Source organism: Macaca fascicularis, chromosome 1 (genome assembly GCF_037993035.2).
Source record: "Macaca fascicularis isolate 582-1 chromosome 1, T2T-MFA8v1.1".
Taxonomy (NCBI): Eukaryota; Metazoa; Chordata; class Mammalia; order Primates; family Cercopithecidae; genus Macaca; species Macaca fascicularis.
This window is the reverse complement of record NC_088375.1, coordinates 5718960-5734065: the sequence shown is the minus strand read 5'-3', so window position 1 is coordinate 5734065 and position 15106 is coordinate 5718960. Positions and strand designations below refer to the sequence as shown.

The window sequence follows — 15106 nt, the reverse complement described above, 5'->3', positions numbered from 1 at the left end:
TGTCTGCATTTTTAACAAACTCCCCACACTGACAATCTGTGCCAACCCTTCCCAGGCAAATCTTGCCCCCGCGTTCATGGCCTCACCTCCCAGCAGGTTTGGCCCACTCCGCTAGAGCTCCAGCTCGGCCCTTCTTAAGCCCCAAGCTGCATAACTGCCTGGTGGGAGCGTGTTCCACAGGTACCTCGGACTCGCCCTGACCCCAGAACTTCTTTTCTACTCCAGGCCGGTCCCTCCTGCCATCCTCTGTCTGGTAAATGGCACTGCCATTGCCTGCAGGACGAAGTCCATACTTGTTTTTTTGGCTACAGAGTCCAGCGTCACCTCCCTCTGAGCAGCCTGCAGCCTCTGGTCCAGCCACACTGCACAGCTTGCAGTTTCCAGATAGGCAGTGGCCTTTGCACTGCCGGCCCCACATGGGAAGGCCCCGCCCCTGGCCCTGGCCAGAACAGCACCCACTCATCCTTTCCCATCCCAGCTTGTCCGCTGAGTGACTTTGAATGAATAATTCATGTTGCCTGTGCCTCTGTTTCCTAATCCTTAAAGTGACATAATAATTAGTTCCTGCCTCATGGAATTGTGAGTGCCAAACAGTAAGTCCAGTGCCGGACATAGTAAGTGCTCAGCATATGATGATGATGAGCCACGTCTAAGCAGGCGCAAGCCCGCCCAGGCTTCTCATCTGCAATATTGGCCATTTCTCTTCATGCCTCAGTGTCCTGTTTGAGTTGAGCATGTTTTTTTACAAGTGAGTCTCCTCCATTGGCCAGGAACCGTCCGAGAGCCAGGAGCATTTGTCATTCTTGATGGACTCCCAGGACCTAAATTAGTACTTGACCCTTAAGAGGTGTTGGCTGGGTGCGGTGGCTCATGCCTGCCATCCCAGCACTTTGGGAGGCAGAAGTGGGCGGATCATGAGGTCAGGAGTTCGAGACCAGCCTGGCCAACATAGTGAAACCCCCATCCCTACTAAAAATATAAAAATTAGACGGGTGTGGTGGCATGCACCTGTTGTCCCAGCTACTTGGGAGACTGAGGCAGGAGAATTGCTTGAACCCAGGAGGCAGAGGTTGCAGTGAGTCAAAATTATGCCACTGCACTCCAGCCTGGGTGACAGAGCCAGACTCCATCTCAAAACAAAACAAAACAAGGTGTTTACCAAGGGTTGGTTCATTTAGTGAATTAAGTGAGTTAACCACCATTAACAATGGTTAAGGACACCTCGGCACTGGCTGGATTTGACTCCAAGCTCTACCGATTACTTGTGTGACTTTGTGCAAGTTAATCAACATCTCAGCTTGTTTTCTCATCTGTCAAATGGGGATGATACTAGCATGTACCTCCCAGGACTGTAGTGAACTTTTAATTAAGATAATTATTGAATGTAATAGGTAGTTTATTGATTAATCAATTAAATTTACATAGGTCATTGTGGCGCAGTGAGCCCAGGGGCTCAGTAGGTGTTAGCAGTCATCAGAGGTGCTATTTGAAACTGTGGGTGGATGAAGAGGTGAACTCAGGACCACGAATATGAGAGAGCAGTAACCACCATGGAAAAGAAAAGAGAGCCTAAGTGTCTAGGACACCCCAAGCAATCTCTTCTGAATGACGGCAATGAGACATCCATTAACAGAGGGGTAGGCTGGTTTGTGCAGGGTTGGAGGCTCTTCCAAAAATAAACAACTTTAAAAAAATCTCCCCCGGGTGCGGTGGCTCACACCTTTAATCCCAGCACTCAGGGAGGCTGAGGTGGGTGGAGCACGAGGTCAGGAGTTCAAGACCAGCCTGGCCAAGATGGTGAAACCCTGTCTCTACTAAAAATACAAAAATTAGCTGGGCACGGTGGCAGGAGCCTATAATCGCAGCTACTTGGGAGACTAAGGCAGGAGAATCGCTTGAACCAGGGCTGCATAGGTTGCAGTGAGCCAAGATTGAGCCACTGTACCCCAGCCTGAGCGACAGAGTGAGACTCCATAAAAAAAAAAAAAAAAAAAAGTCTCGAGCCGGGTGCGGTGGCTCACGCCTGTAATCCCAGCACTTTGGGAGGCCGAGGCGAGGGAGTTCAAGACCAGCCTGACCAACATGAAGAAACCCCATCTCTACTAAAAATACAAAATTAGCTGAGCGTGGTGGTGGATTTCTGTAGTCTCAGCTACTGGGGACACTGAGACAGGGGAATTGCTTGAACCCAGGAGGAGGTTGCAGTGAGCCGAGATCGTGCCATTGTACTCCAGACTGGGCAACAAGAGCACACCTCTGTCTCCAAAAAAAAAAAAAAACTCTTTTCCCAGTATTTGTAATATAGGGAGTCTTCAAGTTGGTTTAAAAATGGAGTCAATGGGAATCCATCCTCAGCTCTTAGCTGTGAAGGGAGGGCTGTCCCTCCTCAGGGATCTCACTCCTCACAGCAGGGGTGCTTCTGTGGAAACCTGGTCAGCTGGTCCCCTGCTGTCCTGCGGGGCTCACACCCAGGCACTTGATTCAGCGGGTCTGGGTGGTGTCTCCTTCCTCCTCCCCACCCCAGTAATCTCTATAGCTTTCCCAGGGCCCCAGGTTGCAAAGCACTCTGGACTAAGCCTCCTCCAGGTTCTGAGGGCTCCATAGGAGGAAGGTCTAGGCCGGAACCGGCCTAGAACCCCCGTCGCTGAAGGTGGAGCCAGGGTGGCCTGCCATGCCCGGCGTTTATGCTGTGAGAGCGGCTCTGGCCCTGCCCATTGCCCTGGATGGGCTGCCATCCTTTTTAGGAGTTCAAAACCACATACCGAACCCATTGGTCCAAAGGACCATCATCCTGTTTGATCCTAGCACAGGGCAAGGGACCACATGGACAGTGGCTGCTCGCGGCACCTTCTTGCTATGCAGTCATGTCGTGGTGTCATTTGTCACGTTTCTGTTCCATTATTTTCTTTTCTTTTTTTTTTTTTTTTTTTTTTTTGAGACAGAGTCTCACGCTGTTGCCCAGGCTACAGTGCAGTGGTGCGATCTCGGCTCACTGCAAGCTCCGCCTCCTGGGTTCACGCCATTCTCCTGCCTCAGCCTCCGAGTAGCTGGGACTACAGGCGCCCGCCACCGCGCCCGGCTAATTTTTTGTATTTTTAGTAGAGACGGGGTTTCACTGTGGTCTCGATCTCCTGACCTTGTGATCCGCCCACCTCGGCCTCCCAAAGTGCTGGGATTACAGGCTTGAGCCACCGCGCCCGGCCTGTTCCATTATTTTCAAGCAAGCAGGAAGCCACGGGGCTACCACCTCAGTTGCTCTTAGCCAGTGGCTCTCTCCACAGGTAGGCCTTCATCGGAGGGGAAAAGCCACCTTAGGGTTCTAGAGCTCAAGGGCTAGTGATGTATTTCACCTGCTGATTTAAATACGAAGCATCGGATTGTCTGCTTCTCAAGGAAAAGAGCTGTTACCATCTCTGTCTCTTCAACGGGACCCACTCCTGGGCCCTACAGCAGGGCAGGTGCTCAGATGAATCGTGGCCGCCTGCCTGTGTCAGAGGGTCGGCCTATGCAGGTTCCCCAGCCCGCTGGCCCGGGACGTCCTCCTCTCTCCCGGCCACTCGCTGCTAAGGACAGCCCGGGCTCCCGGGGCCATGCAGGAGAGCTTCTGTGATCTGCTCCAGGGCGGTGGCTTTGAGAGTAGCTCCCAGGAAAGGCTGCCTCAGCCCCAGCGTGATGGGGACGGGTAGGGGCGGATGAGGCTTCCCAAAGCAGCTATGGCCTTAGGTATCGCCAGAAGGAAACCTACTTTTCCTCCAAGATCAGAGGGAAGGATGGGGTAGGATGAGGTGGGATGGGATGGGATGGGATAGGATGGGATGGGGTAGGGTGTTGGAGCATCACCATGTATGTATGTCACACACACAGGGAAACACTCCTACTTGGATGGAAGATCTTTGCTGTTCTGTTGAGGCCAGCCTGATCCTGGAGGCAGGGCAGGGCTAGGCTGTTGTCCAGGCTTGAAAGAGGCGCCAGGGCGTCCCTGGGTCCTTACACTTTCCCCAGAACCTGCGGGCAGCAGGAGGCCCTTGGCGGGGTAGGGAGGGGCGGCGGTGGTGCGGATCGTGGGCGAGGCCACTCGGAGGCGCCCAGCCTGGGGGGCGGGGCTTCCTGGGAGCATGCGCAGTGCCGGCTCTGCCCGGGCTGGGGCCTAGACTGCCGCCCCCGCCTCTCCGGCACAGGTAGGGCGCCCCACAGACCGGGCAACGCTGGGCATGGCTGAAAACGGGGAGTCCCGGTGCGTTCTGGGGAAGGGCCAGGGCTGGGGGCTCGGGCCCCTTGACCAAAGCCTCCAGCCCAGCCCAGCGGAGGCTGAGAAGGGCGGTGGGGCAGGGCCGGAGTAGCCGTGGGGAAATGGGAGGGCGCGGGCCGAGCAGCGCTGCGCGGGAGGAAGGTGCCACCATCGCCGGGTTTCCCAGAGGGCAGTGGTTCCTGTGCCCGCATGTGCGGCCTTTTCTGTGAAGGAACCTATCCCAAGGCCCAAACATGTGGCCGTGTCAGTGTTTGGTTGTGCTCGGAGCCCCAGGAGAAGCCGAACTGAGGGCAGCCAGAGGCCGGTGTCCGCAGAACGGCCCCCGAGGTCTTCGGCTCATGGGCCTGGAGTTTGAAATGCACCTTGAGCTTTAATGGCCTTTTCCTTGTGCGACTCCGAGTTAACGTGGCTGCTGGTGCTTTTGACGGGTGAGGACGTGAGGCAGGCCACACATCTCGCTGCTTTCCAGAACACTCTGGGTCGTCGTTCAATTCCCAGTTTAATCCAAAGCCAGCAGTTCCGTGAGCGAGTGTGCTGCTGGCTGTAGGAAGCCGACTGTGGACAGATGAGGATAATGGTCTGAGTGAATTAGCACGTCTGGAGAGGAGCGCCCATCAGCAGAATGACAAATTTAGGATCTTTAAAGACATCTGGTCAGCGATGCCGGAGCTCGTGATTGACTGAGTGATTAATAATGGAAAACCCTTACTTCAGTGTTTCCACGGCCCTCACCCACGTCCCCAGCCGGGGCGGCCGTCCGCTCAGCCTGCCAGAGACCTCTCCAGCTGAACAATGGCGGCAGTTGGGCCCTCATCTTTGACCTGTACTTGTTAGTTCAAAGTTTCCTTTTTTCTTCTAGTTACCCCACTTATCTGCGTGTTTTCTAATTGATAGTGTACTGAGATGGCTCCCAGTTCCCACGCACATTTGCTAGAATGTTACCTTCACACAGTGCTTACCAAGGGCCCACTGCTAGCCAGAGCCTGGCACCTCAGGGTCACCTTGGGCGTCCTGCTTATGGTTCCCTAGCAGGGGCTTCCCTCAGATACACACAGCCCCTGGGCCTGTTGAAAGGCTGACGTTATCCCTCTTTAATTCTGCGGTGGATTTTTCTTCAGGCTAAGGCAGCTGGATAAGCACAGCCAGGCCACAGCCCAGCAGCTGGTGCAGCTCCTCAACAAGCAGAACCAGCTTCTCCTGGAAAGGCAGAGCCTGTCGGAAGAGGTGGACCGGCTGCGGACCCAGGTACTGTGCAGAACGCGGCGCAGGTGGGAGTCCTTGGGCGGGCTCAGCCCACCTAAGAACACGCGGGAGTCTACAGGTGGGCCTTTTATGCAGCTCAACAGGCCGGCTTTCCCACGGATCACATCGGTTAGCAGTAAGCTGGGAGGGAGGTCCTGACGACTGTGCCGGGCAGTGCAGGACCCAGAGAAGCGGAGCCATGCGCCCGTCCTGGTGAGGGGGTTAAAGTCTGTCAGGTGAACAGACCCAGGCCCGCGAATGAACGAACCACACCAAGTGCCAAGCTGCGCTGTGCAGGCCGCGGAGGGTGCGAGAGCAGGGAGAAGCGGGAGGACGGCCGTGGCCGGCAGAACAGGCTTTTTGGAGGAGGGTGTCCTTGAGCTGCCTCTGGAGGTCGTGTATGGTTTGAATTGGTTGAGGAAAGAGGTGTTCTCAATTAGCAAAGTCGTCTTGAATGGAATGCAGGCATCTTGTCCTAAATTAGCTGATTACTGGGCTACTATCTGGAGTGCTTGCAGAGCACCCGGCAGTGTCACACAGCATGCATTAATTCCCTTTACCCTTGAACAACCCGGCGGTGCTGACATTATTGTCTCCATGTTTTAGATAGGGAAACCAAGGCCCAGACAAGCATTACAGCTGGTAGGTAGGGACACCACAAATGGAACCGGAGCCTGACTCCACAGCCCAGGCTTTCCCCATTCAGGTGAGATCCAGGGCCACCAGCAGGGAAAAGGGAGGAAGGAAAGTGTCTGGTGAGTTTTGAACGCGGTATGAAACCTCTTGTTTTCTAAATCGCTTCTCTGCCTGTTAGAGAGGCTGTGCATTTTGCCCCATCAAGCAGTTTGTTAGGATAATGAGGCGGTCCTGGGCTGACCACGGCCTCCGCCTTTCATTAGGATTGCACCCAGGTGCTCTGTGAGTGCCCTGGGGACTTCAGGCAATACACGCTTGGAGTGATGAATAGGAAAAATGCATCTGGAAATGGAAACGAAGAGGAGTCTCATTCTCCTTACAAAATGACCCTGTGCTCAAGGAACCTGTAAGTACTGACTTTTCCCACTCAGCCCAAAATCCCTCTGCAAAACATGTGTTCACAGGCAGTAAATGAGCACAGCCAGGCGCCAGGGAGCTAAGGCCTGGAGGTGGAAACGCCTGTGTGTCCCCATGCAGTCCCGGGACTGCTCACCGGGACCGTGGGGGGAGCAGGCCGCTCAAAGTCCTAGCCACAGCCGCACTGCCACTGCTAAGCTAGGAGGCGAGGCCTCGCCCGGCGCGCTCCACGGCAGGGTCCTGGAACCCGAATTTCGCCAAGCTGGTGGGGTGATTCTGGAGGACACTACATTTTGAAAACCTTCGAAGTGTTTGGAGCTGGAAAGAACAGAGAATTATTCCAGTCTGTGTCACTGTGCTGAAGCCCCCACCCCCGCTTCGGACAAGTAACTTAAGCCTTTTTCCAGCCTCAGTTTCTCCTCTGCACAGTGGGCATGGTGCACGCCTGGCTTCACCGGCTATGGGTGTGCTGAGTGCAGGCGGGATGCCCCACAGGCCCTGGGGCACACAGGCTGGACATGTGAGGGTGTTTCCTTTCTCCCTCATCTTCAGAGGGTCCTGGGAGAGGTTCAGGGAAGGCAGAGGCCTGCAGAGCAGCAGCCGTAGGACCAGCGCCACTCCCCTGTCCTCTGCTTTCAGGATGACCCCCTCATCCTCCACCAGACCCAGCTCAGAACCCAGCCCTGTGGGCAGGTCCCCAGGGAGGGCCCCAGCGGCATCTGCTTTAGGCCTGGCTAGCCAAAGGTCAGGGCCACTGGGGCCACTAGGTCTCCTGGCAGGTGACTAGGCTCTTGCCACATAGGAGGGAGGGACCGTGACTCCTGGCATGCGTGAATCTTTGGCCTCTAAAGCCAAGAGCTCGGTCAGACCTCAGGTTGTGGGGAGTCTTCCATGGAAGCTGAAGCACACGGGCAGCTTCCTTTGGGCTCTGGACTAGGTCAGGAGAACGTGGGCTTTGCCTTTTAACTCCCCATCTGCCTGCTTTACAGCACACTTAGATCTTAACATGGATCACCGATGCTTAGAAGCCTCTTCCAGGGCTTTAAAAATCTGGTTATGCCAAGTGAGTTGCAAAATTTTCACAAAATGCATTAAAAAAACCCCGAACCTCAAAAAATCCTCAGAAAAACTAGCAGGTCTTTCTTCTTTTGCCTGAAGCAACAGCAATGATTTGCCCATCCTGTGCTATCCGATACTGGCCCATCTGGCTCATCTCTAAAGCGGCCTTTCAGATTCAAATATTACACTTGGAGTTATTTTAATATGAACATGACAAAAGAAATTTGGTAGAGGGAATGTTGGCTTTCAGTTGCAAATACTAGTGGTCAGAGAGGAGGCAGGGATCCAGGTTTGGAAGCGCTCTGCGGAATATCTAAACCCAGAGCCCGCTTTTTCTGGCTGAGCCTGGCCTTCACCTCTAGGTAGGGGCTGTCAGTGGGCTTCAGCCCCTGCAATGCCTTTTTGTCACGGAACCAGCTTGTGAGTGAGGCTTCTGCTGAGCCGTGATGTAAGCGAGGCTGCTGTAGGTTCAAGCAGGTATTTTGGAGGAGGTGCCGCCTGCGGGCTCTGGAGTGCTCAGCCAGCCTGTCTGTGTTCCTGGAGTGGCCTGCAGGTCCAGATCCTGGGCAGCTGAGGGTAGAGCTGTCCTCATGTCCGGGTTAGAGATGGTTTAACTAAAGGCTTCCATTTTCTCAGCCTGGATAAGTTAAGCTTAACTTAATTTTGCATGTCTAACTCTAAACATCTCTGTCCACTTAATACCCAGAAGAGAATGGGTCGGGCAGCGGTTCCAAAGCAAAGTCCATCCCTTTCCTTCACTCCCTGTCCTGGGTCCTGAGCCCTGCTGCCCCTGGTGGTGGGGCTCAGGCTGGCCTGTGGCCTCTGACAGCAAGTGTCTAGCCTGTTAGCAGGCTTCATTATTCTAACTTGTTTCTGCTTGAATTCTGAAATACTCAAAACGACATGGCTGGCAGAGGGAGCCCCTGGTAGTGGTATCTGCCACATGGATGCTTTTGGCCACGAGACCTGCCACCCTTCCCGCTCCCCTCCCCGGGGCCGTCTGCGGTGGGCAGGGCTCAGGCCACTGGCTACAGCTCTCGGCTCATGGCTTGGCTTGTGCTTTGTTTTGTTTTGTTTTTTGAGACGGAGTCTCGCTCCATCACCTAGACTGGACTGGAGTACAGTGGTGCTCTCTCTGCTCACTACAACCTCTGCCTCCCAGGTTCAAGTGATTCTCCTGCCTCAGGCTCCCAAGTAGTTGGGTTTACAGGCGCCTACCACCATGCCCAGCTAATTTTTTGGTATTTTTAGTAGAAACAGAGTGTCACCGTGTTGGCCAGACTGGTCTCGAACTCCTGACCTCAGATGATCCGCCCACCTCAGCCTCCTTTTAAAGGGCTGGGATTACAGGTGTGAGCCACTGCGCCCGGCTGTGTTTCTTTTGAGATGAGTTTTGTTCTTGTAACCCAGGCTGGAGTGCAATGGCATGGTCTTGGCTCACTGCAACCTCCGCCTCCTGGGTTCAAGCGATTCTCCTGCCTCATCCTCTCAAGTAGCTGGGATTACAGGCGCCCACCACCACACCAGGCTAATTTTGTGTTTTTAGTAAATACTGGGTTTCTCCATGTTGGCCAGGCTGGTCTCGAACTCCTGACCTCAGGTGATCTGCCCCCCTTTGCCTCCCAAAGTGCTGGCATTACAGGCGTGAGCCACTGTGCCCGGCCTCTTGGCTTGTTCTTAGTTTTGGGTGACTACAAATAATGGCATCATTGATCTCCTGCCTCACCCGGGGGAAACAACTTCAAGAAAATGGCTTTTAAATGTCATGAAATGGCTCGCTCTTCTCCTTGTGGAGAACAGACATTGAAGCATTTGGCCAGCTTTGCCTAGACGCAGTTCCCCGCACTCTATTGCGAGAGGGTCAGGGCCTCCAGGGACACACTCTGGCCTGTGTTTTGTTTGAAACTGGGTAGTCACACTCTCACCTCTTGTTGAGAGGCGGCCCTGGCTGGGGGAGGCTGAAACCTTGGTGGGGGCCGGGAGGGAGGGGATTCGGGGTGAGGTCAGTGGGTCCTGGGGGAGTTTGGGCAGGGCCTGACAGCTTGGAGCAGGGTCAGGGGTCTGCAACCTAGCGCCGGGGGCTCTAACATCTGGCTAGGAAGGTTGGAGCCGGCTGGTGAGGAAATAGGAGTCTTGGGGAGAATGGCATCTGGGAGAGGGGAAAACAGAAATTATCTGTCCACTTAGAGGATGGTCTCAACCATCAAGCTGATTTTCTGTGTCTGCGTGCTTATTTGGTAATGAATACGTCTCAGCTGACTTGCATTTTCTGATGGCCGTCGTATCCTAAGTAGGCTGTTTGGTTCTGTCTGCAGTGTTCAGTCTGGGGAGTGATTCCCTTTTAGTCCCCTCATATGAATCACTTACAGTTTAGAAAACAGAGTCGGAAACTGACTTGTCAGTGGTTAATCAGTTGGCCCTATGACTTTTAAGCATTCTTGGCAGTGAATTTACTTTCTAATTTGATTTAAACTTGTGCATGGATCCAGCAGCCATATGTGATTATATTCAAGATCATCGACATTATCTCATTATACCAAAGGACTCATAGAAGAGAGCCGAAAACAAGCAGGGGACGCAGAGACACAGAAGATGATGAAGGAGGAAAGGCCCATTGCGACTGCAAGCAAAGGGAGAAGGGAGGCTCTAGAAAAGTGACAGCTCCAGGGGACCAACACTCCCTGCTGGGGAGGCCTGCCTGCAAGGCAGAGCTGCTGCAGGCTGCCCATGTTAGGCCTTGGAGGTGTCACTTAATTTACTGTGGTCCTTCCAGGAGCCCTGGGGGCCTCGCCCAGCTGACTTAGGAGCTACCACAAAGTTAGCTACCTGTAAGACAGATGGTGCTTGAATAGAACAGCAAATACACTGAATAAAATAAATTAAAAAGCCTCCTCCTGAACCAAGATTTTTTGGAAAGAATTCTAAATAGATGAAAACAAACAATTTGATTTCAACCAAATTGTTGTTTTTTTGTTTTTATCCTGATTTTCACCCGAATTGTCAGTCTCAAAAATAAACACTGATACATTCCCAGAAAATATTTTTCAAATAAAAACTGACTCTGTTAAAGTTTGCCCTGATTCTTTCAAAACTGTGTACAAGACACTGTCAACCAAAGTGACTTGCATATTTTTTTAAATAAACTTGAACATATGCAGCTAAAATGTCATTAACTCCCTGCTGCCTGAGTGTGTTTAAAGAATGACACGAGGCCCCGGGTGCTGCGTGTCTAACATGAGCATCTCGCGACCTTCGGCGAAACTTCCCCAAACACCTCCAGCAGCAGAGAGTCAAACTTCGTGTTTTTTTGACTGAGCACCCTGTGTCTAATACTGAAAAGCGCGCAGGGCTTCATTTTAGCCAGACTTGCTCTTCCGTTAGCAGTTCACTTTGTCCAAGAGAGAGTACTTTCAGAATGAGAATCATGGGAGAAAAGTGCATTGAATTTTATATTCCTTCAGATACATTTGCTCTACTTATTGCTTCCTGAGTCAGACATTACATTTTGCAATATAAATTCACAATCAAGATTTTAAAGGGAGCTAAATATTTTAATCCAATTAGACAAGTGAACAAAACACTGAATATTACATGTAGTGTAGATCAGTGGTTCTTGCCTTTAAAAGACTGTAATTCCGTCACATTACAACCCCAAATGTCAGTGTTGTCTTTATTTTTAACACTTTCAAACATGAGGCAGCCAGAGGCTCCACTCTCTGCTGTTGGTGACACTGTCTGTCCTTTGGGAATTCTTAAAATCTATTTACCATGGAAACATGGTTCATATAAAACAGACCTGCCTGTGTGGAGAGGAAGTTCTGATGACTCAGGGGACTTGAGAAAGCTGGAAGATGACAAACTCAGACCCCATGGTTAGGAAGGAACCCCTGGGCTTGGGTGCACCCTGGGGAGGCGAGCGGCACCTCAGAGCCAGGACCTCCACCCCAGCCTCCTGTGTGCTGGGGCCTCCCTCTCCCCCTCAAGTCCAGCTAGAGATGCTGTCTTATGGAAGTCCCACTTCGTGTCTGCAAGGCGGCCTTCTCTGTGGCTGCCTTACCATTTCTCTGGTTTCTACGGCCCCGTTCCTTTCTCGGAGCCCAGAAGCAGCAAAGCCAAGGCCTGCAGTGGAAGGAGGGCTTTGAACTCTGACTGCCGTGTGGCTGCTGTTGTCAGAGGCCCAGCTGGGCAGCCAGGAGGGAAGAGTGGCCGCTGCCCTGGGATGGTTTTAATCATCAGCTCCTGCCCTGCTCTGCAGCTGACAGGGCAAGGTTCCTGGACAGGCCTGACCTGGAGGGGATGAGGCCCTCAGCGAGAACCTCAGTCACTGTGCTGGGGACAGCAGGGCCGCGGGGGCCTGAAGGTGGCCGACCGCCCCTCAGCTCTGTAGAGGAATACTCCCTTCTAACAGGTGGGCGGTCCTGCTCGAAGGCTGTGCTTCCACAAGGTTCTGCCCAGCATGCTGAGGGCACCTCCTCACTGCACTGGTGGCAAGCCAGAGCTCACGTGGCTTATTTCATCCAGGTTTCCTGCCCAGTTTGGCAGGTTAATTCCGTAGATATCAAACTGGCTCCCCCTCATCTGCTAGAGCAAGCGGGAGAGTCCTGCATGGGAGTCTGGACTTTGAGGTCAAACTGCCTGGGTTCGAATCTCAGCTCTGCGTCGCCTCAGAGACATGTGTTAGCTTCCATGTCACTTGATTTCTGGCAGAGAAAAAGAAAAAAGAACCAGCTTCCCTTTAAAAGGAAGTGCCTGATATCACCCAGAGCCCAGCACGGATGGTTATGAAACCAGCAGGATTAGTGCTGAGATCATTGTGGGTTTGAAAGGGCCATTTGAGATAAATAACCATTTTGTACATAGAAAAATAAGGCTCAGAGAAATGAAGTGAATGGAATTGGGAAGTGGCTGGGCAGGGAAATGAACTTCTTCTCAGGCCACAGGATGTGTGGATGGGGGCAGGTACCCGAGCGGGTGCGGGCGGAGCCGGGCCTGGCTGGAACAGCTGCCGAGCCCTAGCTCTGGCGCCCAGAACACGAGGCGGAGGCGGGAGGCGAGCCACCAAGCGAGGCAGGGGCTGCCCTGGAGCTCTGTCAACTCAGGGCCAGCTTTGAAATGCCCCAGATGGAGATGGGGGAGGGGTCTGCCCTCTCCAGTTACAAATGGATGCTTTATTGCCAGACACACAAGGAACCAGGACCATGTTTTGACTTGGCCAAACAGAGGCAGCACGCCAGTGACAGAGCAGATAGCGGGGGGGAGGGGATGTTACCTTCAGAAGGGCTGGCTAGAGCCACCCACAGAGAGAATGAAGTGGGAAGCCCGGGCAGGTCTCCCGTGAGCAGGGGCGAGGGGTGCCACCATCTCCCCGGGCTGCCACTTCTGGCCTCTCTGGCTGGCTTGGAAACAAAGCAGCAGAAAAGGCTGGCTGGACCCCACAGCGTGGTTGCCCGGGGAACAGTTCAGGTCACCCAGAGCAACTCATTTCTTACACTCAGAACTTAACAAACTTCAGAAATGAACGAGGCAGGGTTTGTGGAGAGAAGACTAAAACGAGAACAAAGAAAATGGGTTAGCAGCTGTGTGCCCGCAGCTGGGGGTGCATTTCCGCCACCTGTGGACAGCACGGCAGGGGAGCCGTGGCCAGTGTGCTGCGGGGCAGCCACAGGAGGGCCACAGCAGGGCCATGATGACAAATGGAAGGGGCAGAAGGATGGGAGACACTGGCTGAGGGCTCAGGTCCCGCTGGCATACGCACGCGCTGCTTTCCTGGACAGCGAGACCACGGCCACTGCGGTGCTGACGGCAGGACCTTCTGGAAATAAGCATCATGGATATCCCTAACGGCAGATAAGCCAGATGTGGGCAGAACTACGACTTCTGTCTCGGGACATGCTGCAGGGTCAGAGGAGTGTGTGGTACCGAAGAGTCAGCAAACGGAGGCGACAAAACGGTGAGCTCCTAGGATAGATTATCCAGCCCCCCAGTGCTGACTGAACGCTCTCCATGGGCCAGGCACGGCTGCAGGCACGGGGGCTTGCGCAGCGGACGGTGAGTTTGACAGTGTGAAAGTGGGGATGGGTAGAGAGCTTCTCACCTGAGCCGCATGAAATTCAAAGCCCATGCAGACGGTCACGGCCGGTCTGCCGCAGGAAGGAATCAGGCTGACTTCTATTAGTTCCTGGTGAGGCCCACACATCTGTGTCACTCCCGTGCAGGCCCACGGAATGAGGAGGTCACCTGAGTGCCAGCAGCGAACAGCTCCGATACTGACAAATTGCTAGGTGGCCTGGGAGCCCATAGGCATTATGTAGACTCACCATGAGAATTGCCTGTTTCCTGGAGCTTATCAGAAAATTCCGCAACACGTTTTACTTTTATTTCAGGTTTTCACGCCTGTTCTGTATTGTGTGTGGGGGGGTGTGTTTTCTACCCAAAATTCAATTTTTTTTCATTTTTTTTTTTTAAGAGACACGGTCACGCTTTGTCACCCACGCTGCAGTGCGGTGGCATGATCATAGCTCACTGCAGCCTTGAGTTCTGGGCTACAGCAATCCTCCTGCATCAGCCTTTTGAGTCCCTGGGACTACAGGTGTGCACCACCACACGTGGCTAATTTGTACAATTTTTCTGTAGAGATGAGGTCTTGCTCTGTTGCCCAGGCTGGTCTCCAACTCCTGGACTCAAGCGATCCTATTGCCTCAGCCTCCCAAAGCGCTGGGATTACAGGTGTAAGCCATTGTGCTAAGCTGAGAGTTGGGCTGTTTTTCTTTTGAAGTGTTATCTGTTGGGATTTATGCTTACCCTTTTTGTATTCAGAGTCATCCTAGCATTTCTAAGGTTAGGAAGCCACTGTGTCAAGAGCGAGGCCACCAGGCCACCTGCCCTACGTGGCCAGTCCATGGAGCAGGGGTGGAGGGCCATTCAAACCAGTCATTTAGCAGGACTGTGCTGGGTCAGTTCGATCCGCTGGCCTGGAAGGCAGGTCAGCTTGGTGCAAACCATGTGTCTGACGATCAGATTGCATTGGTGGCAGTCTCTGCTGTGAGTATCGCACGGAGGATAGAAGGGAGTCCCCTCTGCAATGGCAGGGCTCTAGGGCATAGCGCACGGGGTGGACTCCCCATGGGCCACTCAGAAAGGGCCTGGAGAACAAGGCACCCTGTGGGCCCAGGAACTAGTTCACCTGGCTCCACAGGCTGCGAGGGCTGTGCGCATCGGATGGCAGGTTTACCAGGAGGAGTGAGGCCTCCTGCCAGAGCCCCACCTGCATTCAGCCCGAGGCCAGGCCCCCCAGCTACTCTAACTACCCTGCTGAGACCCCCCCACTACTCACAGACCTGTTCAAGAAAAAGCTGTCCTCAGGGCCTCTCACACACTGGGAAATCTACTTGAAATGGAAACATTACTTTTTCTCATTTCTTGTAAAAGGCAACGGGCTGATGTTCGTATATTTCTCTTGAATGCAGATTCGGTTTCACTCATTGTCCTGTCTTGGAAATCCCC

The 15106-nt window shown here is 53.4% G+C and overlaps 1 protein-coding gene and 1 long non-coding RNA gene across 33 annotated transcripts in view; one reads left to right on the top strand and one right to left on the bottom strand.

The window, feature by feature from the left end:
* The window catches only part of SDCCAG8 (SHH signaling and ciliogenesis regulator SDCCAG8), a 250336-nt gene that overhangs the window by 233864 nt on the left and 1366 nt on the right, over positions 1 to 15106 (top strand). For 10 of the 32 annotated variants that reach the window (XR_012433004.1, XR_012432919.1, XR_012432924.1 and 7 more), the window contains one exon: positions 5368 to 5494. The exons of 3 other annotated variants lie outside the window; for them this stretch is intronic. Coding sequence is in view for 20 of the 29 variants with exons in the window: in XM_074036211.1 (XP_073892312.1) it covers positions 5368 to 5494 (127 nt within the window). In the remaining 9 variants the exon portion in view is untranslated. 19 more of the 32 variants (XM_074035741.1, XM_074036441.1, XM_074035865.1 and 16 more) reach the window with 7 other exon arrangements.
* On the bottom strand, positions 1799 to 4865 carry LOC135967707 (uncharacterized). The gene is made up of 2 exons (XR_010581883.2): positions 3203 to 4865; positions 1799 to 2890 (listed from the first exon to the last, which is right to left on the bottom strand). It is a non-coding gene; the product is annotated as an uncharacterized lncRNA (long non-coding RNA).